At 46.0% G+C, this 24016-nt stretch overlaps 1 protein-coding gene across 1 annotated transcript; it reads right to left on the bottom strand.

Moving 5' to 3' along the window:
• Window positions 1-12682: 12682 nt before the first annotated feature.
• Window positions 12683-13621, bottom strand: LOC102451206 (olfactory receptor 52E2-like). The gene has a single exon (XM_006129905.2). The coding sequence runs from the start codon at window positions 13619-13621 to the stop codon at window positions 12683-12685; it is 939 nt and encodes a 312-aa protein (XP_006129967.2).
• Window positions 13622-24016: the final 10395 nt, after the last annotated feature.

Genomic DNA, 24016 nt, shown 5'->3' with positions numbered 1-24016 from the left:
TCATCAGACCAAGAAACTCCTTTCCAAAAGATGTAATGAAAGAGTCCTACGCCTTCTTGTGTAGCATATGAGGCTGTCACTGTCAAAGAGAAGACTGTCAACAAGATGCAGGACAATGTAGCACTTTAAAGACTAACAAGATGGTTTATTAGATGATGAGCTTTCGTGGGCCAGACCCACTTCCTCAGATCAAATAGTGGAAGAAAGTAGTCACAACCATATATACCAAAGGATACAATTAAAAAAAAGTGAACAAATATGAAAAGAACAAATCACATTGCAGAACAGAAGAGGAATGCGGGGGGGTGGGAAGGGGGAGGAAGGAAGGTAAGTGTCTGTGAATTGCTGATATTAAAGGTAGGGAGAGTGGGATGTTTGTGAGTTAATGGTATTACAGGTGATAATTGGGGAAACTGTCTTGGTAATGGGTGAGAAAGTTCAAAGACTTGTTAAGTCCTTGTTGGTAAGTGTCGAATTTTAACATGAATGACAGTTCAGAGGATTCCCTTTCAAGTGCAGATGTAAAAGGTCTTTGTAGCAGAATGCAGGTGGCTAAGTCATTTAGAGAGTGTCCTTTCTGGTTAAAGTGGCAAGAAACTGTTTTCTCTTTGTGATCTTGTCTGATATCTGTTTTATGGGCATTGATCCTTTGGCGAAGTGTCTGAGATGTTTGTCCAATGTACATAGCAGACGGACACTTTCGGCACATGATAGCATAGATTATATTTCTGGATGCGCAGGAATATGTGTTCTTGATCTTATAACTCACTTGGTTAGGTCCAATAATGGTATCAGCAGAATGAATATGTGGACAAAGCTGGCAATGGGGTTTGTTGCAAGGGAAGGTACCAGGGTTGGTATTAGTGTGGTATGTCCTGTGGTGGTTGGTAAGAATCATCTTGAGGTTAGGTGGTTGTCTATAGGAGACTATGGGTCTGTCTCCCAGAGCCTCTTTGAGTATGGTATCCTGTTCCAATATAGGCTGTAGTTTATTGATAATGTGTTGGACAGGTTTAAGTTGGGGGTTGTAGGTGATGACAAGTGGTGTTCTATTGTTGGTTTTCTTGGGTCTGTCTTGAAGTAGATGGTTTCTAGGTATTCGTCTGGCTCTTTCAATTTGCTTTTTTATTTCTCTGGGTGGGTAGTTGAGATTTATAAATGCTTGGTAGAGATCCTGAAGCTTCTGGTCTCTGTCAATGGGGTTAGAGCAGATGCGGTTGTATCGAAGGGCTTGGCTATAGACGATGGATCGTGTGGTGTGTTCTGGATGGGAGCTGGATGCATGTAGGTAACTGTATGAGTCGGTGGGTTTTCTGTAGAGAGTGGTGTCTAATTTTCCATTGTTGATTTGTACGGTGGTGTCCAGGAAGTGGATCTCTCGTGTAGAATGGTCCAGGCTGAGGTTGATGGTGGGGTGTAGGTTGTTGAAATCTCTGTGGAATATCTCCAGTGTTTCTTGGCCATGTGTCCAGATCATAAAGATGGATCATAGCAGTGAACCACAAAACAATTACGATATTACAAAGAGGGCAAGTTTTCACTATGGAAACAGACGTTATCATGTTGGGTTATCTATAACTTTATGAACCACAGGATAGACATGAAAGGTACTCAGCTCCTGATATTCAGGTCTACAGACCTGCACCCGTGTTAATTTCCTTGTTTCTTTTGGAAGTACACTCTCAGAGTATGTCTAGACTGCAGAGTTTTTCTGAGATACTAGAGGTCCAAGGAACGCGTCTACTCTTCTGAGATGTAGATTACTGGTGTTAACCAATACGTGTAAGCAGAGAGGTGTCACCAGTTCAGCTGCTAACCTTTGTCACTCCTGAAGTGTATAGAAGACACAATTGTGGGATTGTTAATAAATAGGACAGATCACTGAGTCGGCACAATCTATATTGGCTTACTCCAGGCAAACAATTTGCGCTCTAATATAGCCATGATGGGAAGCATAACTTTGAGCAGAATATGGGACATAAAAGGATAATTAGCTGAACATGGGCTCACAGTGTGGCCTGGTGGCCCAAAAGAGCCCATGTGATCCTGGGATGGCAACCGGGGAAATCTCAAGGAAAGGTAAAGAAGTTATTTTAACTCTGTGTTTGGCACTGGTGTGACTGCTCCTGAAATGCAGTTCAGCTGTCATGATCCATGATGGATGTGTATACATTGAAGAGGTCTCAGTGACAAGAATTAGTAAAAGAGTAGAAATCGGCCTTACACTAGTAGACACAAAGAGCTCCATCAACTTAGTTGAACAAAGATGGTTAAATAGTGACTTGATTACAGTCTATAAGAATCTACATGGGGAAGAACAATAGGGCTTCACAAGCAGGCCTGAATATCTGTATCCTAACTTTCCACCCATTTCTTTTTTTTTTGCGGGAGGGATTGTCCTTCTCAGGTAACCCATGCATCTGACGAAGTGGGTCTTTGCCCACAAAAGCTTATGCTCCTACACTTTTGTTAGTCTATAAGGTGCCACAGGACTCCTCGCTGCTCCTACAAAGCAGAGAACCTAAGGCACACATTCCCTGATAGGGCCAGGCCTGGAGGTGGAATGTATCAATCCTTCATCTGTCCCACTGTCCCTTGTGTTAGACAGGGCCCTACACAGCTATTCCAAGTAGTGTTCCATACTTTTCATTTGAGTGGGCCTGAGAAGGTTGTGTCTTGGTTGTCTAGTTCACTGTGGGGGGAGGTGTACTACTTTACTTTTGCCTTATAACGAGTGTCTCTTCTTTAGAGGATTGTGCCCCTCTCAATTGTTTCCATATGTGATGCAACACAAGTGTACTTAACAACACACCAGCCATTGTGGTAATTCAGATCTTATGCTTTCAGGTCTTGTTATTTCAAACTATTTTATCAGGCCCTATGTTGGGATGCTATTGTGCTGTCCCGGTGGGATGTATTTCCATATTTCACGTGCTTTTAGCAGGGCTAGCGGTTGTAGTACTCAGAGACACTGATTGGCAGGCAAAGATCAGCTTTTTTCAAGGCCTGTCTGTTCCTCCTCATATAACCCTTGCTAACTTTGGTTCAGGCACCAAAGACATTCAAGACCAGGTTCTTGCATATAAGACACGGCTCTGGCTTGGTTGTCTAGTACACTGTGGAGGAGGGCTTACTTTTACATTGTAATTAGTGTCTATTCGTTAAAGGGTTATGCCCCTCTGGATTGTTTCCATCTGCAACGTAGCACAAGTTTATTTAACAATGCACCAATTGCTACAATATTCCAGAGCCCCACGTGTGTCCTCCCCACTGCAGCACAGTCTAACGTACTGGGCAGCACCAAAACCACTGCTTTGCCTCCCTCAGTTGGGTTAGAATTCGGTCAGCACCATCCTGGAGTGTGTATGATGTGCCCAAATACTGGCAATCTCGCTAAGTTGCTTCTGAATCATTAAAAGCGACGAGGAGTCCTGTGGCACCTTATAGACTAACTGAAGTGTAGGAGCATAAGCTTTCGTGGGCAAAGACCCACTTCGTCAGATGCATGTAGTGGAAATTTCCAGAGGCAGGAATAAATATGCAGGCCAGGATCAGGCTGGAGATGACCAGGTGGATCCAATCAAGGAGGATGAGGCCCACTTCTAGCAGCTGATCTGGAGGTGTGAATTCCAAGAGAATAGAAGCTGCTTTTGTAGTTAGCAAGCCATTCACAGTCTTTGTTTAATCCAGAGTTGATTGTGTCAAACTTAAAGATGAACTGTAGCTCAGCAGTTTCTCTTTGAAGTCTGGTCCTGAAGTTTTTTTGCTGCAGGATGGCTACTTTTAGATCTGCAATTGTGTGTCCAGGAAGATTGAAGTGTTCCCCTACAGGTTTTTGTATGTTGCCATTCCTAATATCAGATTTGTGTCCATTGATTCTTTTACGTAGGGACTGTCCTGTTTGGCCGATGTATATAGCAGTGGGGCATTGTTGGCACATGATGGCATATATTACATTGGTGGATGTGCAGGAGAATGTACCAGTGACAGTATGGCTGATCTGGTTAGGTCCTGTGATGGTGTTGCTGGTGTATATATGTGGGCAGAGTTATGCTTATGCTGGCTCAGTGACCATGACCAACAGTAAGCAGAGATAAGAGGGTGGTCAAACTAAGAGGCTGTACATCGTGCCCTTGACTTAACCCATATTGATACGAACACACAACTGTCGGTGGGGGGAGGAATCTCCCGCCCAACAAGAACATCTGGCAGTCCTAATTTAGCTATCTTCCTCTCTTACAAGTGTAAATTAACTTGTAACCTGCTTGTAAGAACTGGCAGCACAAAACAGACCAGTAAAATTTGGCCTCTTAAGATAAGAAAGAGAATACGGGGCCCCAGAGGTATAAAGATGAGTCCAGCAGCACACTTGCTTTGAGTGTCCATCTACCATCTATCTGCTGGTCGGGTTAGGTGTTTGATCTCCCGAGGTTCCAGAGGGGACGCCCACCTCGTATTCGTCTTTCCTAGGAATTGAGAGACTGGCCCTGGCCTGACACGCTGGAGTCGACAGGCACAGAAAGGGGTAAAAATTGTACCTTGATGTGGTCCTTTGTTTAAGTATATATATACATAGTGTTAGAGCTCTTTAAAGATTAAGCCGTCACTTGGTACCATTATTTCTATTTTTTATCTTTACCTTTTTCCTGTGATCATTTTTAAGACCTATATATATATATATATATATATATATATTTGCTAGCATTTAAGAAATAGAGCAATAGCCATTGTAACCATATGATTTATAAGCTTCTTTAATAAACCTGTAACTGTTTAAGCTTTAACCTGACTCCTCCAGTTGCTGTAATAGAACCAAGCACAATTTAAAAGAACTTCAGCCGGTCATAAAGGGACAGACATAGGAAGAGCTTGGGCATTTGGATGTGTCACTCCCAGGTGACAAGATCCGTTGGGGCACCTTTTCAGCCTTTCCTAGGCTGCCCGCTGCGAAGGAACCCCTGTGTTCTAGCAGCTAAAATCTAAGGTGTAATAAGCTCTTCCTATATAACGGGGCGTCTGTTGGCCTGCTGGCCACCCTCTGCGACCCCGGTCCTAGCAGTAAAGACACGGACGTTAAACCTTTTCTCGGAAACACACACACTGCCCTGACCGTCGGCTGACAGTCATCCATCTCCAGCCTCTCACAAACAGACGCTAAGGACACCATTCCTCCCCCTGGCTAATAGCCTTTTATGGACCTAATCTCCTAGCTTCTCCTTAAACTCTGTTATAGTTCCAGCCTTCATGGCCTCCTCTGGCAAGAAGTTCCATAGATTGACTATGCACTGTTTGAAGAAGAACTTTCTTTTAATAGTTTTAAACCTGCTACCTATTAATTTCATTTGGTGTCCTCTAGTCCTTATATTATGGGAACTAATGAATCACTTTTCTTTATTCACCCTCTCCGCACCACTCATGATTTTATAGACCTTTATCATATCCCCCCTCATTCTCCTCTTTTCTAAGCTGAAAAGTCCTAATCGCTTTAGCCTCTTCTCGTGTGGGACCCGTTCCAAACCCCTAATCATTGTGGCTGCCCTTTTCTGAACCCTTTCCAAGGCCAAAATATCTTTTTTTGAGGTGAGGAGACCACATCTGTACACAGTACTCAAGATGTGGGCGTAGCATAGTTTTATACAGGGGCAGTAAGATATTCTGGGTCTTATTTTCTATCCCTTTCTTAATAATTCCTAGCATCCTATTTGCCTTTTTGACTGCCACAGCACACTATGTCCATCCTCTCCTCTCCCACAGGCTCCCCTGTGACTAGATGCCACTTGTTCCTAATGGTCCATTGAAAGGCGGCTCCAGGGTGCTTCTGACCACCGATGGAACCCAGCCACCTCCTGTCCCCGGGCTTTAGTACAGGCAAGAAGAGGTTATGGCTGAAGGATACGCAATGTGCCAAAGCCTAGGGACCCTGACTCCAGGGGTTGGCCAGGGAGATGGCCTTGCAGGGAAGGGTGCCTAGGGGGCAGAGCATCTCTGCATTGCCTGGGAGCAGCGCCTAGCACAGGGGCCATGTGTGAAGAGGGTGCTAAGCCCTGCTGCAGAGCCTGAAGGGGTACGCCACCAACAGGCTGGAAACTGCTTCTTCCCACCCCTCCAGAGCTCAGCCGGTGGGAGGAGAAGCTTCCACAGGACAGGTCTGAGCAGGGCTTTGACACATGCAGGGCTTGTCTCCTCTTGGCCAGAGCCCCAGGCCAGAAGGTCTTGTGCTTCCCCTGGGTGCCAGCCCAGCCGGACGTGGCGGGGGAGGAAACGTCCTGCCAGCCAGGCTGTTGGGGAGCTGAGTGATCGGATTGGGGCTGAGTCTCCACTCAGTGCTGGGAGCAGGACGCACCTTGTTGATGGGGAGAGATGAAGCACCAGCAGGGCTGAAGGGGCACAGCAGAGAGAGGAGAGTCAGGGGGAGAGTGTAAAGGTCGAATGAGTGGGCAGAAGAGGTGACAGTATCCAGACCCGGTGTCGGCTGGAAACAGGGTAGGGAGGGAAGCCGTCTGGCCAAGAGGAGGCTGCACTGATGGATCAGCAGGGAGAACGTCTGTCCCCACACATTACAGCTTTGCCTACCCACCGGACAAGCACACTCACCTCCAACATCAGCCGCTGGGTCCCACCAGGCATTGCTGGGGTGCTGCTGGTGAGCATGGATCAGGCCAGCGGGAGAACCCACCAGTCCTGGGGGCAGGGGAAAGAAAGAAAATGGGACAATTTGTCCATTTTTAAGAAAAAAATAGAGAAACCTGCAGCAAGGCTTAAATACAGGACTGCGCCTTGAAACATCTGATCACCATAACGTTAAGGCAGAAAGGGGCACTCACTGAAATCCTGACCTGCAGGGAGAAGAAAACACCTTCCTGCGGCAAGCGAGCTTTATAAATGATCTGTGAAGTCCCTGCGTAGTCTGAGACGGGCAGCACTGCTAGGCAACGCCCCACGAGCATCGGGAAGGTCAGAAAACCAACCCTGGGGAACAACCGCTGGAGAGCCTCCCCTGGGAGTGAAGAAATGATTCGCCAATACCAGGGGATGAGATTGTCAGGGCAACTTGAGTCTTCCACACAGTTTACGTTAGCCATTAACAATGGCTTTGTGTGTGTTTGTGTGTGTGTAATGTACTGTAGTGGGTGTACAATTGGGAGGTCGAGGAAATGAGGTGGTATACCGCAACAGGTGTTGTCTTGCTGGCTCCTCTGAGTTGCCATCTTCTTGCAGCTGACCAATTATCCAAGAACACTAATGGCATATGACCAATCAGATTGCCTTCTATGAAGAGGTAACTGGCTCTGTGGACATGGGGAAGTCAGTGGATGTGATATATCTTGACGTTAGCAAAGCTTTTGATAAGGTCTCTCACAATATTATCGCCAGCAAGCGAAGGAAATATGGATTGGATAAATGGACTGTAAGGTGGATAGAAAGCTGGCTAAATTATCAGGCCCAATGGGTAGTGATCAACGGTTGGCAGTTGATGTCGGGTTGGCAGTCAGTTTCAAGTGGAGTTCCCCAAGGATCACTTCTAGGGCCGTTCTTTGTTTAACATTTTTATTAATGTCTTGTGTGAAGGGAGGGATCGAACCCTCATCAAGTTTGCAGATGACACTAAGCTAGGGGGAGAAGTACATACATTGGAGTACAGGGATGGGATCCAAAGTAAAGTAGACAAATAGGAGATTTGGCCAAAAGAATTCTGATGATGTTCTACAAGGACAAATGTAGAGTCCTGCACTTGAGACGGAAGAATCCCAAGCACTGTTACAGGATAGGGACTGACTGGCTAAGAAGCAGTTTGGCGGAAAAGTACCTGGGGATGACAGTGGAGGAGAAGCTGGATAGGAGTCAATAGTGTGCCCTTGTAGCCAAGAAGGCTAATGTCATATTGGGGTGCATTAGGAGAAGCATTTCCAGTAGATCTAGAGAAGTGATTATTCCCCTTTATTCGCCATTGGTGAGGCCACTTCTGGAGTATTGTGTCTAGTTCTGGGCCCCCTATTATACAAAGGATGTGGACCCACTGGAAAGGGTATAGCAAAGGGCAACGACAATGATTAGGGGACTGGGGCACATGACCTGTGAGGAGAGGTTGAGGGATTTGGGCTTATTTAGTCTGCAGAAGAGAAGAGTGAGGGGGGATTTGATAGCAGCCTTCAACTTCCTGAAAGGAGGTTCCAAAGAGGATGGAGAAAGGTTGTTCTCAGTAGTGATGGATGGCAGAAAAAAGAGTAATGCTCTCAAGTTGCAGTTGGGGAGGTCTAGGTTGGATATTAAGAAAAACTATTTCCCTAGGATAGTGGTAAAGTACTGGGACGGGTTTCCTAGAGAGGTGGTGGAATCTCCATCCTTAGAGGTTTTTAAGTCTTGGTTGACAAAGCCCTGTCTGGGATGATTGAGTTGCGATTGGTCCTGCTTTGGTTAGGGGGCTGGACTCGATGACCTTCTGAGATTTCTTTCAGCCCTAGGATTCTAGGATTCTATGATATTGGTTACATTAGGAGGAGCATTTCCAGCAGAGCTAGGGAAGTGATTATTCCCCTTTATTCGGCACTGGCGAGGCCACATCTGGAGTATTGCTATCAGTCCTCATGTCACAATCCAGTGGATCTACTTGTCTTATTTTGATGTATGTATCGTTCTTGTGTGTACAGTTAGAATGCTTTCCGTTTTTAAATGTGTAAATGGAAAGCCACCAAGGGTGATTCCACTGCTGGGAGGCCTCAATGTCTGCGCAATCATATGCAAATAGCCTTTTGTCGTTAAGTCTTAGCAGTCGTTGGTAGGGACGGGGTAGGTGACTTCCCAAGCAATAAGGGAATCTTTAAAAACAATAGGATAGGAGGGGCATTTGGTCTTTGGCTGGCCCACAATAGGGAAGGAACCAAAGTTTCCAGGGCGAGGAACAGCTCTGGTTTGGAAGCTTAACTGGAAAAGAAACAGTTTTAGGGTGAGTTTGTAATGAGTCTGTAATAAGTTTGTACTGAGGTTTCAGTGTAGAATTAGCTCAGCGTTTTCTGTTATTTTGAATTTGGAACCTACTCTGCTCTGCCTGTTCTCATGTATAACCACTTAAATCGTACTGCTTGAACTTTTATTTACTATCAACCCCCGTGCAAACAACTGTTGTCTGGGACGTTGGGGTGGGAATCAGTGTGCACATCCCCCCTTTTTCTAAAGGGGGTTTACCTCAATAATCCATGTGGGGTTCCGATCCCATCTGGGGAGTTGTATCCTGGGAAGCTGGGCTCTAAACTGCATTCCCCATGGACCCGAAGAGATTCAGGCCCAGCAGGACCGAGCAATGAGAAGCTCCAGAGAGCAGGAAGGCAGGTGGCAGTGGTCATGTCAACACTCTGGGAAGTACCTCCAAGGGGTCTCCTGTGACTTCACCCCATCACAGTGGACACAAGTGGGTCCATAATTCCTGGGTGGCAAAACATCCAGTCTCAACATGGTCGCTTAGGACAGAGATGTGTGTGTCTCCACTCTGGAATACTCTGGAATACTCTCTACGCATCAGAGACTTCCCTGACTCAGTAATCACGACATTCATTTCAAACCAGGAATAATTTCTTACATGGCAACTATGGGTACGTCTAGACTACAGGCTTTAGTCGACAGAAGGTTTGTCGACAGATACAGTCGACAAAGCTTCAGTCGACAAAGAGCGTCTAGACTACATTCTGTTCTGTTGACAAAGCAAGCTGCTTTGTCGACATGGTAGTGTAGACGCAAAGGACAGTTTACATGCAATAACACCTTCTGTCGACAGAACTCTGTCGACAGAAGGCGTTATGCCTCGTAAAATGAGGTTTACCAGCGTCGACAAAACTGCTGAGTTCTGTCGACGTTATGTCGACAGAACTCAGCAGTAGTGTAGACGCAGGTATAGTTTTGTCGACAAAAGTCCACTTTTGTCGACAAAACTGTAGTCTAGACACACCCTATAAGAAAAAAAATGGGAAAAAAGGGAAAATTAAGGTAACAAGGAACCCAGCTCTGCGGGCACAGTGACAACATAAATATATTTGAGTGTAGGATGTAAGGAAAAGCAACAAAAAGGATGAAAGGTCTAGAAAACATGACCTATGAGGGAAGACTGAAAGAATTGGGTTTTTGTTGTTGTTTGTTTGTTTAGTTTAGATAAGAAAAGGGGACATGATAGCAGCTTTCAAGTACCTAAAAAGGTGCTAGAAGGAGGAGGGAGAAAAATTGTTCTCCCTGACCTCTGAGGATAGAACAAGAGGCAATGGGCTTAAACTGCAGCAAGGGAGGGTTAGGTTGGACATTAGGAAAAACTTCCTATCTGTCAGGGTGGTTAAACTCTGGAATAAGTTGCCTACGGAGGTTGTGGAATTTCCATATTTTAGAGGTCTAGATGGTGCTTGGTCCTGCCATAAGGGCAGGAGCCTGGACTTAATGATCTCTTAAGGTCCCTTCCATTTCTATTGTTCTATGATTCTACATTGTTTTGTTTTCCTCACACATCCCAGCCATCCTGCCAAGGCCCTGGCTGAGCTCAGGTGATACCACAGCTAAGGGACCTGTTGTATATCTTACAGTTCTAAGTCTCAGGACTCTTCTCCCTAGCATATGCCCACTCATTAGACTCATGTCCCCCCTTCTGAGTTCAGCCATTGTGACTGTCTCCCCTGGTGATGTCTCCCTGTGCTAGGCCCTCAGCCCATGTCCTCACCTTGCTCTCCTCAGCTACTCATTGTAGATGGCTGCTGTGTTATTTGTGGTAAGGCTGATGTCAAGTGTCCTGGCTCTGAACCTATTGGTTCAGCCTTGGCTCCCTAGTGAGGCCGCTGTACTGTGCCTCTTCTCCTCTTCAGCTGTTCAGTGGATGTAAAACTTCTTTCCAGTTTGAGCAATACTGATCAAGTGTCTCCCATCTGTCAATGTCAATGTTGCACTTGAAGTTATCCTTTAGCAAGTCCTTATAATGCTAAAATCATTTACCTCTCACCTAAAAGTAGTCCACTCTGTTTTTTGAAAGAAAGTATTTTTATTCACACATTGATCTGTACCTCACATAAATGACAAAGTTCTTTCTGTACCTAATGCAGATCTCATTACAAAACAAACAAGCTACAAGTCCCAGCAGGGAGCTAATGCACATCAGCAGCCAACTTAGGAGATGACTATCAAGGTCAAAATCATAACGTGCATGCTTGTGTTTCTCTTCTGATTAAGGGTGGGAAGTTATTTCAAACAAAAAATGGCATATTAGGCATTAACATACCCTAAAGTAGACCAAAACATAGGAATTGGGAAACAACAATCATATTTTTATATAGCACTCGACTGAAGAAGTGAGATTTGCCCACGAAAGCTCATGATGATATATGTAACCATTGTTGACTTCGTGTGCAGAATTATTGTGAATCAGGGCATACTTTATCTTTCAAGTGTCCTAAAGGATTGGACACAAGAAAATTAGGTAAATATTGCTCACTGGATTACTGTACATATGAGGAGTTCATCATTGTAGTTTCTTTCTTTTCTATTTGTTAGTCAGAAAGTGTAGTTGGGTTTGTTAAATGGATCCAAAATGCTGTTTGCACATGGCCCAGTGCAAAGACACCTTGAGTTAAGCACTAAGTTCTGGTAGCCTCGGAGCTGTAGAACGGCCTACGTTTGCAGGATTGGCAGCTGACCGTTAAAGAAGTCGAGCGCACAGCAGAATTTCAACCACGGAGAGATCAGTGAGGTTGTCAGGAGACTCTAAGCCCACACAATGCTGAGGTCAACCACGCTGTGACAGAGAAACCTTGATTATTAAATAGTGATAGAAATGTAGCCGTGTTAGTCTGTTGTAGCTGAGACAAAATACAGGACTATGTAGCACTTTAAAGACTAACAAGATGGTTTATTAGATGATGAGCTTTCGTGGGCCAGACCCACTTCCTCAGATCAAATAGTGGAAGAAAATTGTCACAACCATATATACCAAAGGATACAGTTAAAAAAATGAACACATATGAAAAGGACAAATCAAATTTCAGAACAGAAGGGGGATGTGTGTGGTGGGGGGAAGGTAAATGTCTGTGAGCTAATGGTATTAGAGGTGATAATTGGGGAAGCTATCTTTGTAATGGGTAAGATACCCAGGGTCTTTGTTGAGACTCACGCGTAGAGTGTCAAATTTTAGCATGAATGACAGTTCAGAGGATTCCCTTTCAAGTGCGGATTTGAAAGGCTTTTGGAGCAGGATGCAGGTGATTAAGTCGTTGAGACAATGCCCTTTCTGGTTGAAATGGCAAGAAACTGTTTTTTCTTTGTGGTCCTGTCTAATATCTGTTTTGTGGGCATTGATACTTTGGCGAAGTGTCTGAGGCGTTTGTCCAATGTACAAAGCAGACGGACACTTTCGGCACAGGATAGCATAAATTATCTTTCTGGATGCGCAGGAATATGTGTTCTTGATCTTATAACTCACTTGGTTGGGTCCAATAATGGTATCAGCAGAATGAATATGTGGACAAAGCTGGCAACGGGGTTTGTTGCAAGAGAAGGTACCAGGGTTGGTATTAGTGTGGTATGACCTTTGGGCTCACCATCTAATAAACCATCTTGTTAGTCTTAAAAGTGCTACATAGTCCTGTATTTTGTCTTGATTATTAAAGAGCTACGCTTTTCCTTTCTGTCACAGAGGTTATAAGTCATTGGCCCTATAGGATCACAGACTGCAAATGTATTTGATGACTTTGTCTCGAAGTTCTTTGGTTTTTACCCCATAGATGATGGGATTGAGCATGGAGGGAACAAGGAGATAGAGATTGGCCAACACTATGTGAATGTGAGGAGCGATGCCCTGACCAAACCGGTGTGCCATGTTGGAAAAGAGGCTGGGGGTACAATATAACAGCAGCACACAGAGGTGGGCTGTACAGGTGTTGAGGGATTTTAGGTGGGCTTCTTTGGAGGAGATTCTGAAGACAGCCCTGAGGATCAGACCATAGGACAGAGCAATGAGTGTCAGGTCTAACCCCATGATTACAATTGTTACCACCAAAGTGTGTATCCTGATAACTGTGATGTCACCACAAGAGAGTTTTGCCACAGCCATGTTCTCACAGTAGGTGTGGGGGATAAGGTGGCTGGCACAGAACGGCTGCCCACCCAGGAGCAGGGGCATGGGCAGAATGAAGAGAACAGCTCTTATCAAACCCACTAGTCCCACCTTCCCTATTTGTGCATTGGTGAGGATGATGGTGTATCTCAGAGGGATACATATGGCCACGTAGCGATCAAAGGCCATTGCCACGAGGACAGCCGATTGTGTAACCAAAACCGTGTTTAGGAAAAACATCTGGGTGAGGCATCCAGCCATAGTAATGCCTTTCCAACTGAACCAAAATATGCTCAGGGCCTTCGGCACGATGAACGTAGAAGTGGCAATGTCTGCCAATGCCAGCATGCAAAGCAGCAGGTACATCGGCTTGTGCAGGGTCTGCTCTTTGCCTATCATCAAAAGAACCATTAGATTTCCCAACAAGCTGATAACATAGCACATAAAGAAAGGAATGGAAATCCAGATGTGAGAAGCTTCCAGGCCAGGGATGCCCATTAGGAGGAATGTGGAAGAGTCAAAGGCGGTAAAGTTGAGAGCTGCCATGCAGTCGTCAGAGTGAGGATCAGTCTCAGAAATGCTCAAGGTGCCTGGGAAGGGAGACAAGTTCAATCAAGTAGGTGGCACAAATCATAACAAAGAGCATGGTAAACAATGTATAGTTATGAACAACCTAGAAAGAGGGCTGAACAGTGAGGTGGAAACATTCCCAGGTAACACTGGATTATTTACATTTGTTCAAGCCCGGGGAAGTCCTCAGAAGGTTCTAACCACACCAAGTGACTCTTCACCATGATGACAGATGGATCTCAGTGTGAGAAACTGCAATATGTATGGCCATTGGAGCAGAGAACTTGAGCTCCTCAAACGTTTTAGTAAGTTCCAGGTTAACTGTACGGACTCAGGGCAGGGACCTCTCTCTGCAAAATGATGCATGCCTCCTCTGGAAGTGGTCTTTCCCCATGAGAATTCCCCTAGAACATAAGAACGGTCGTACTGGGTCAGACCATGGGTCCATCTAGCCCAGTAGCCCGTCTGCCAACAGTGGCCAACACCAGGTGCCCCAGAGAGGGTGGACCGAAGACAATGATCAAGCGATTTGTCTCCTGCCATCCTTCTCCAGCCTCTGACAAACAGAGGCCAGGGACACCTTTTCTATCCCCTGGATAATAGCCTTTTATGGACCTAGCCTCCATGAAATTATCTAGCTTCTCTTTAAACTCTGTTATAGTCCTAGCCTTCACAGCCTCCTCTGGCAAGGAGTTCCACAGGTTGACTACACGCTGTATGAAGAAGAACTTTCTTTTATTCGTTTTAAACCTGCTACCCATTAATTTCATTTGGTGTCCTCTAGTCCTTCTATAATGGGAACTAATAAATAACTTTTCTTTATCTGCCATGCGGCGGGATCCTCAGTCCCTCCCTCTTCTCCCCAAGTTCTGGTCCCTTTCAATGCAGGCCCTGTGGCCTAGTCCATTCTCTGGGTGGATGGGGTAGGGGGTCCAGGCCCTCCCTGTACACCAGACCACAACCCAGGGCCCTATTAGTGGTGGGTGGTTCCCACCACTGGCTCGGTGGGGGGTTCTCCCCGAAACGCACCGAGCCCATTGGGGTGTTCCCTGCCCCTTGCCCTGGGTTGCTTCCTACCCCTGCCCAGTGGCCGACAGAGACCCCAGCTGCAGATGCTGGACTGGCGGTGCCTGTGACATTGGCAGGTCCGGTGTCTGGGGCAGCAGCAAAGGAATTGTCCACTGTGGTGGGGCGGGTGGCTCCCTGGAGTCGGCGTTGCAGGCGTGCTCAACCTGGGGATGGAAGCAGCAACGGCGGCGGTCCCGTCAGCTCTTGCTCCCGCAGCAGGTCCGGCTGTGGCTCTGGAGGTTGGGCAGGAGCTCCTCCCTCCCCGGAGGCCAGCCCCAACTGAGCAGCCCAGCAGCCTTTGATACCGGGGCTGCACTGCGAGCATGCCCAGCAGGGCTGCGGGGGAGGAGCATATTCCACCCAATAGGTGGGCTTTCTGCCCCCCTGTTCAGTGCGGGGCAGGCCAGCTCCTTCACATGCCCTTTCCACACCACTCATGATTTTATAGACCTCTATCATATCCCCCCTCAGTTTCCTCTTTTCTAAACTGAAAAGTCCCAGTTGCTTTAACCTCTCTTCATATGGGACCCGTTCCAAACCCCTAATCATTTTAGTTGCCCTTTTCTGAACCCTTTCCAAGGCCAAAATATCTTTTTTGAGGTGAGGAGACCACATCTGTACACAGTATTCAAGATGTGGATGTACCATAGTTTTCTACAGGGGCAGTAAGATATTTTGTGTCTTATTTTCTATCCCTTTCTTAATAATTCCTAGCATCCTATTTGCCTTTTTGACCGCCGCTGCACACTGTGTGGAAGTTTTCAGAGAACTATCCACGATAACTCCATGATCTCTTTCCTGATTTGTCGTAGCCAAATTAGCCCCCATCATACTGTACGTATAGTTGGGGTTATTTTTCCCGATGTGCATTACTTTACACTTATCCACATTAAATCTCATTTGCCCTTTTGTTGCCCAGTCACTCAGTTTGGTGAGATCTTTTTGGAGTCCCTCACAGTCTGCTTCTGTCTTGACTATCCTAAACAGTTTGGTATCATCCACAAACTTTACCTCCGCACTGTCTACTCCTTTCTCCAGATCATTTATGAATAAATTGAAAAGGATTGGTCCCAGGACTGATCCTTGAGGGACACCACTAGTTACCCCTCTCCATTTTTGAAAATTTACCATTTATTCCTACTTTTTGTTTCCTGTCTTTTAACCATTTCTCAATCCAAGAAAGGACCTTCCCTCTTATCCTATGGCCATGTAATTTACACAGGCGCCTTTGGTGAGGGACCTAGCTCTTTGATCATTCTTGTTGCCCTTCATTGAAATCCTCCCGTTCCACAAAAATCCAGTACTGGAGAGATTCAATGAAGGGCAACAGGAATTCTCATGGGGAAATAGATTGAAAAAAACCGAGATACTGGCCTTACACGGGAGATGAATTAGTGGGTATATGAGAAAAGTCTTTAAAATACTGACTGGTAGAGTGTCAATCGAGAATGTGGCCTCACACCATACAATCAAGAGGCTACTCGGTTAAACTGAAATGTGGCAAGTACACACAAAGAAAAGATGACTGATTTCTTCATCGAAGCCAATGAACTCATTGCCAGAAGAAGTAGCTGAGACCATGGGCCAAGTAGTAATTAGATACAGAGTGGTCTCTTCGAAGGATAGTGAAATGCTCCAGTGAGTATATATATATATATATAGCTAAAAAATCTGTACCTCTTTCGGAAAGCTTGTGCGCTAATGGGTTCCAAGGCACCAATGATTCTTAGTTGGTAACGAGCCGCCCTTCTGACGGTCAGATCACGCCGCTGTCCCCATAACGCTAGGCTTCTTACACCTTCTTCTGAATCACTTGAGGCTCTGACTGTCAGAGAGAGGACAATGAACTAGATGAGCCAGAGGTCTGATTCAAGACACAATCTCTGTATTAGAAAGGAGACACGGTTTCCTGATGGACATAGAAATTATCATGCTGGGCAACGTTCCTTCTAATCTTTTCCATCCATGAGCAGATGTAGAAACAAAGAAACTTAGCTGTGGGCCCTGTGCTAATCAGCTGAGCGGCATTTGAATATTTCCTGAGTAGCCACCAAAGCACACAGCTTACAAAGAACACTGACCGGGCTTTTACATTCCGTTGAACAGAGTAGGCATGAAAAACACTGGAATCTTAGGTTGTCCTCTGCTGTTGCTTTCCTTGTTTCTTTTCCCAAGACACTTCTCTGCAAGCACTCAGCTTTGCCTAAGACATACGTTACAGACCTGAACTGAGAAGTATGAGCAGAGACATGTGTTAGCCACTCAGCTGTTTTTCCTTTTTACGACTCAAGTTTGCAGAAGACACAACATTGGGGGATAGCACATAATAAAGAGGGCAGGTTACAGATTGAGTGCAATCTGGATTTGTTCCTCAACTGATCTCATAGAATCAGGGTATGTCTACACTACCCTCCTAGTTCGAACTAGGAGGGTAGTGTAGACATACCCTCAGAGGGTTGGAAAAGACCTCAAAAGGTTATTGAGTCCAACACCCTTCTAAAAGCAGGATCAATCCCAACTAAATCATCCCAGCCAGGGCTGTGTCAAGCCGGGACTTAAAAACCTCTAGGGATGGAGATTCCACCGCCTTCTTAGGTAACCCATCCCAGTGCTTCAGCACTTTCCTAGTAAAATAGTTTTTCCTAATATCCAACCTAGATCTCCGCCACTGCAACTTGAGACCACAGCTCCTTGTTCTGCCATCCATCGCCACTGAGAACAGCCTTTCTCCATCCTCTTCAGAACCTCTCTTCAGGAAGTTGAAGGTTGCTATCAAATCCCCCCTTACTCTTCTCTTCTGCAGACTGAACAAGCCCAAATCCCTCAGCCTCCCCTCATAAGTCATGTGTTCCATCCCCCTCACCATTTTGGACCATCTCCAATGCATTCACATACTTTCTGTAGTGGGGGGTCCAAAACTGGATGCAACACTCCAGATATGGCCTCACCAGTGCTGAAGCTAACAATATGTGTTCTAGTGTAGCCATGCAGTTGTCTATATCTAGGAACAAAACATGTAGCAATGCTTAGATGGTGGAGGTCTCTGATGGGAAGCACTATGACCTTGAACACAGTTTAGGGGCACAATGGGAGAATTAGCTACGGATGATATCCCTGTGTGACCCTGTGGCCAAAATAGCTAGTGGGATAATTATAGAATCTGAGAACTGGAGGGACCTCAAGAGGTCTTCGAGTCCAACCCTGTACCCCTACGGCAGGATCAAGCACCATCTACATCATCCCTGACAGGTGTGTGTCTAACCTGCTCTTAAATATCTCCAATGATGGAGATTCCACAACCTCCCTTGGCAATTTATTCCAATGTTTAACCCCCCTGGCAGTTAGGAAGTTTTTCCTAATGTCCAACCTCCCTTGCTGCAATTTAAGCCCAAAGCTCATGACTAAACTTTTGCCTTTCTGATAATCTTTTTGGAGCGTTCTCAGGAAGCTTCAGCAGGGGGGAGATAAGGTTCTCCAAAGGCCTACTGTTTCGTCTATTGGCTCATTGTCCTGAAGAGAGGCTTCATTACCATCTATGTAGATGAAAAGCAGCTTTGTTCCTGGGTAGCACCCTTGTGTAACTGCCTTTGAAATACAGCTACACAGTCCTTATTCATCACTTCAGAGACAGAAATGCTACCTCCCTACAAATAGGACAATCCTGCTCAGGAAACAGATGGAAACAAAATTGGGTGTGAGACCCAAAAGAGATCCTGAGTCCTCTCCCCCCCCCCAAAAAAAAACCGGTCCTAGGAAAGGCCAGGAACGGTTCCAGTGTCAATCATGGACCAACAATCACAAACAAAAATAAATTCAACGGCAATTCCTATCTGTCTCTGGAGAAGTCGCTGCCCACCTCACCACCCCACGCACTGCTCAGCTGTCCTGGCACACTCCTGGCCTTTCTCCACAACCTGGAGCACTAGCGGCTTCTCTGTGCACAGCTCTGTCTGGACTCAGAACGCTGAGCATTGCCTGCCCATGCTCACAGCCCCCATAACTCTCGCTGTGGTGCACCTGCCTATGGACATCTCTCTCCCTGCCCTACACCCCCCAGGGCTGGCCATGCGTCCACGTAGGGCCCTCCCCCCTAAAACTTTGAGCCTTGCAATTCAGTGACACCCCTCACCCAGGAGAAAAACCATTTACCAGATCCAACCGCCACACCTCACACAAGGACCCCTCTGATGACGTACCTGCACTGGGGGAAAGCGGGAGATCGGCCTGAACTGCCTGTCTGTGGGTGAAGGAAACATCGGAAGCAGCTCAGACTGTCCAGGGAAGGAGGAAAGGGCAGGCCCGGCAGGAGGGAGAGAGCACATGGAGACTAAAAGGCTGCAGCCTGAGTAAATTTTCTTTCAAACAACACAGAGCTTGCAGCCGGTTAGAAACAGACACGCCTTCCTGAGGCTGCTTCCCCATGATGGCCATTGCAGACATGGCCACAGGGCTGTGGTGGGGTTGCTCATGGGAGGAGAGATGGTCTATACAAAGGGTGGTGTACGAGATAGTCTGCCAATTTCCAATCAGGGGTTGCCAACTTTTGAACGTGGTTTGTATGGACAGGGTAGAAAAAGTAATTACGGACAACCAGCCTTTCTTACCGACACATTCTTACGTAAGATGAAGATGGCTGAAAAGGACAAAGTGAACAAGATTCAATGGGGGCATTTCTATGTAACACAGAACCTCTGCAACCACGGGGGAGAGTGAAGTCTGCTCTACAGAATTAATTAAGGGGGAACTGTTTTTTAACTGATGCTATGGAGGCTCATGGCTTTAGCCCATAAGGTTCCAAGTTTAATCCTACTTATAGATGACCGAGATCTGTCAGCATTAGTAGTTGGGGCCTTGTGTGGGATGAATGGCCAGGTGGTCTCTGAAGCTTGCGCTGTGCCCCCTCGGCTCCGGGAAAAAACAAAACACAGAGGCTTTGAGGCCACTACGGAGAGAGAGAGCTTTGCTCTTCAGCCTTAACAAACCGGAAGTTGGCTTTTAGCAGGTGTGGGAAAGGCTCTTGGCTCCCCGGGTTCAGCTCTGCCTGTTGTTAAGCCAAGTCCGTTGGCGTTGCATGTATATCGCAACGACAATAGGTTTGTGATAGGTTAATTTACTCATAGGCCCTGGTGTGTGATCACACATTGCAGCATTCCTGCATCAATTGTTCCAGGTCCATTTCTGACAGGCGATAATTCCCCCAGCCTAGCAGTGGGCAGTGTATTTCCAGTATTGAAGTGACAATCCTTCTGGCTATGTCTACACTGCAGGCTTCTTGTGCAAGAAACTTTTTGTGGAAGAGATCTTCTGCAAAACGTTCTTGCGCAAGCGCGCGTCCACACTGAAAAAGCGCATCGGAAAGCGATGTGCTTTTGAGCAAGAGAGCATCCAGACTGCATGGACGCTCTCTTGCAAGAAAGCTGTGATTGCCATTCACAGAATAGCCACCAAAGTACCTGTGCTTCTTTTGTGCAAAAAAAAAACCCCGCTTCCTGTCCACACACAACTTTTTGCACGAGAGCTCTTATGCAAAAAGGAGTTATTCCTCGTAGAAAGAGGAATACCTACACCGCAAAATCCACTCTGTTCTGTCGATTCACTGTACATTTTCTTGTGCAAAAACACACTTCCGGTGTGGACGCTCGGCGAGGTTTCTCACAAAAACTCTGTAGTGTAGACATAACTTCTGTCATTTACCCACAGTCGCCTGTCAGAGGCTGCTATGCCTCACCCGTTGTACCCCTCAGGCATGTTTTTTTAACCAATATGGAAATGTTTTCAAAGATTATCTAAAGATCAAATGGTGGCTGGATTTTATAGAGAGTCTGTGAATTTACTGAGGCTTGGCAAAGCAGAGTGGGGTGCACATAACTTTACATTTTGAGATACCCCTTCTCCCCCCGGGGGGCTCATTTCCCTGCTTCGGTCGGTGCATTAGGCAGACGGTCCTTCCTCTATTTCACCCGGTTTCAGGATCCCCTGCCAGTGTGAGCTAAAGTTTCTCTGCCTTCTTGTTTGCCCGACTTTCCGCACACTCAGTGTGTTCCCAACCTTTGCTGGTCAGATCTCCTCCACCACCTGGTTTCCTCCGAGCCAGATCCATGGTTGTATGTTCGCTGCCTTTAGGGCTTCTCATCCTCCCCAGAACAAGAGAGGCAGGGGCACAGAGAAAGCCGAGCCCTCTCTGTCCTTAGATTAAGTTTTCCTAATGGTCCTGAACTGTAAATCCTGTGAGCCAGCCCTTCAAGCTTCCCTGAGCCCTTGATGCAGAAAGAGGCACCCACCAAAGTCTTACCCAGCGAAGCGAGAAAATCTCCGCACTGTGACAGGAAAGCAGAGCCCTGCGTATCAGCGTAGGAATCTCACATCTCTGACATATGCTGCACGGCACGGTGTCCTTTATAACTTCTCCAGACAGTCCCTGTGTGCCCTAAGGTGGACAGAGCTCCCAGACAATTCCCTCAGCTCCATTAGCCTTGGGAAGAGCAGAAAATCAACCTTAGGAAATAACAACTTGGGAGCCTCCGCCTGCAGTGAAGAAATGATTCACTTTTCCCAGGGGTTCAGACTCTGAATCTTGCAGACTGTTCAGCCTAGAAATTAGCTTTGGCTTTTTTCCCCCTCAGCGTTATGTATTTGCATCTCTACTGTTTCGGGATTGCACCCATTTGTGAGGTTCAATATATATATATATATACAGCAGCGCCCAGTTGTTCATAGAATCATAGAATCCTAGGGTTGGAATTGACATCAAGAGCTCATCGAGTCCAACCCTCTGCCCAAAACAGGACCAATCCCAACAAAACCATCCCAGCCAGGGCTTTGTCAAGCCAGGACTTAAAAACTGCTAGGGATGAAGATTCTACCACATCTGTAGGGAACCCATCCAAGCGCTTCCCCACCCTTGTAGGGAAAGTGTTTTTCCTAATATCCAACCTAGACCTCCCCCACTGCAACTTGAGACCATTGGTCCTTGTTCTGCCATCCGCCACCACTGAGAACAGCCTCTCTCCAGCCTCTTTGGACCCCCCTTCAGGGAGCTGAAGACTGCTACCCAATCCCCCCTCAGTCTTCTCTTCTAAAACAAAAAAGGCAGTGATGTAGCACTTTAAAGACTAACAAGATAGTTTACTAGCTGATGAGCTTTTGTGGGGCAGACCCACTTCTTCAGATCATATTCTGAAAGTGAGTTGGCGTGACCATTATATAACAGAGGGATACAATGAAAAAAGACAAATTGACAGGGCAGTGTGGAAGCAGGACTAAGGGAAAGGGGATTTGGGTGACCATTTCAGGGTTTGTCAGTAGCAGAGCAGGAGTCTAGGTCTCTCTGACTCCTGCTAACGCGAGAGCCAGAAGAGACGCTGTGTTCGTCTCTCTGTCTCTCCCATATTGATAAGAGTGGAATGCTTACCTCAGTGAGAGCCTTGAGATAAGACAGTGTCTGATGGCAACTGAGTGAGAAGGGAGGTAATTGTTTAATGTTATATGTAATAGAAAGGTATATATATTGGCTTTAAATTGTTTTGTATTTGAAGATCCGCTTACGCTGTCTTCCCTTGCAATATTGCTCGAATAAACTGCCTCTAGCTACTTGTTGCTTAAATACAACGCAGAGTGAAGGCTCGTTTTCTTCCACATCAGCTTGTCCACATATTCATTCTGCTGATACCATTATTGGACCTAACCAAGTGAGTTATAAGATCAAGAACACATATTCCTGCGCATCCAGAAATATAATCTACGCTATCATGTGCCGAAAGTGTCCGTCTGCTATGTACATTGGACAAACATCTCAGACACTTCGCCAAAGGATTAATGCCCACAAAACAGATATCAGACAAGATCACAAAGAGAAAACAGTTTCTTGCCACTTTAACCAGAAAGGACACTCTCTCAATGACTTAGCCACCTGCATTCTGCTACAAAGACCTTTTACATCTGCACTTGAAAGGGAATCCTCTGAACTGTCATTCATGTTAAAATTCGACACTTACCAACAAGGACTTAACAAGTCTTTGAACTTTCTCACCCATTACCAAGACAGTTTCCCCAATTATCACCTGTAATACCATTAACTCACAAACATCCCACTCTCCCTACCTTTAATATCAGCAATTCACAGACACTTACCTTCCTTCCTCCCCCTTCCCACCCCCCCGCATCCCCCTTCTGTTCTGCAATGTGATTTGTCCTTTTCATATTTGTTCATTTTTTTTAATTGTATCCTTTGGTATATATGGTTGTGACTACTTTCTTCCACTATTTGATCTGAGGAAGTGGGTCTGGCCCACGAAAGCTCATCATCTAATAAACCATCTTGTTAGTCTTTAAAGTGCTACATTGTCCTGCATTTTGATAGAACAGAAGGTGTGAGCAAGGGGGCATGAGTGACAAGGAAAGAGGAACTTGCTTACTTTAAGAGACAATTAAGTGGCTAATCTTGGTCACTACGAATATCAAAAGGTGGGGAGGCTGTCTTTGTAATGTGAAATATAATTATCATCTCGGTTCAGGCCCATTTGCGACCTGTTGAATTTTAGCAAAAATAAAAGTTCTGAGGTCTCCCTCTGTAATCTGGTGTTAAAGTCTCTTTGTTGGAAGACACATGTTGTCAGGTCTTTAAGGGAATGGCCAATTTGATTGAAATGCTGGCTGACAGGTTTGTGTGTGTGTGTTGATTTCTACTGTCTGATTTGTGAGCATTGATTCTTTGGCAAAGTGACTGACCAGTTTGTCCAACATACATGGCAGAGGGGCATTGCTGGCTCATAATTGCATATATCGCATTGCTAGATGTACAGGAATATGAGCCCTTGAACATATAACTGATATGGTTAAGTCCAGTGATGGTGTATCCAGAGTAAGTATGTGGACAAAGCTGGCAATGGGGTTTGTTACAAGGGAAAGTTCCAGAGTTAGTTTTCATATAGTATGCCCTGTGGTTGTTAGTGAGAATCTTCCTGAGGATAGGCGGTTGTCTACAGGAGAGTACAGGCCTGTTATCCAGAGCCTCTCGGAGTGTAGCATCATGTTCTAGTATAGGTTGTAGGTGACTGATAATGCATTGGAGGGGCCTGAGTTGAGTGCTGTAGGTGATGATAAGTGGTGTTCTATTGTGACTATTCTTCTCTTCTACTGACTCAAGAGCCCAAATCCCTCAGCCTCTCCTCGTAGGTCATGTGCTCCAGCCCCCTCATCATTTTGGTTGCCCTGTGCTGGACCCTCTCCAATGCATCCACATCCTTTCTGTAATGGAGGACCCAGAACAGGACGCAGTACTTCAGATGTGGCCTCACCAGTGAC

This window comes from Pelodiscus sinensis, chromosome 1 (assembly GCF_049634645.1).
Source record: "Pelodiscus sinensis isolate JC-2024 chromosome 1, ASM4963464v1, whole genome shotgun sequence".
NCBI classification, from domain to species: domain Eukaryota; kingdom Metazoa; phylum Chordata; order Testudines; family Trionychidae; genus Pelodiscus; species Pelodiscus sinensis.
The sequence above is the reverse complement of the archived record's forward strand: the minus strand, read 5'-3'. Positions and strand labels throughout refer to the sequence as shown.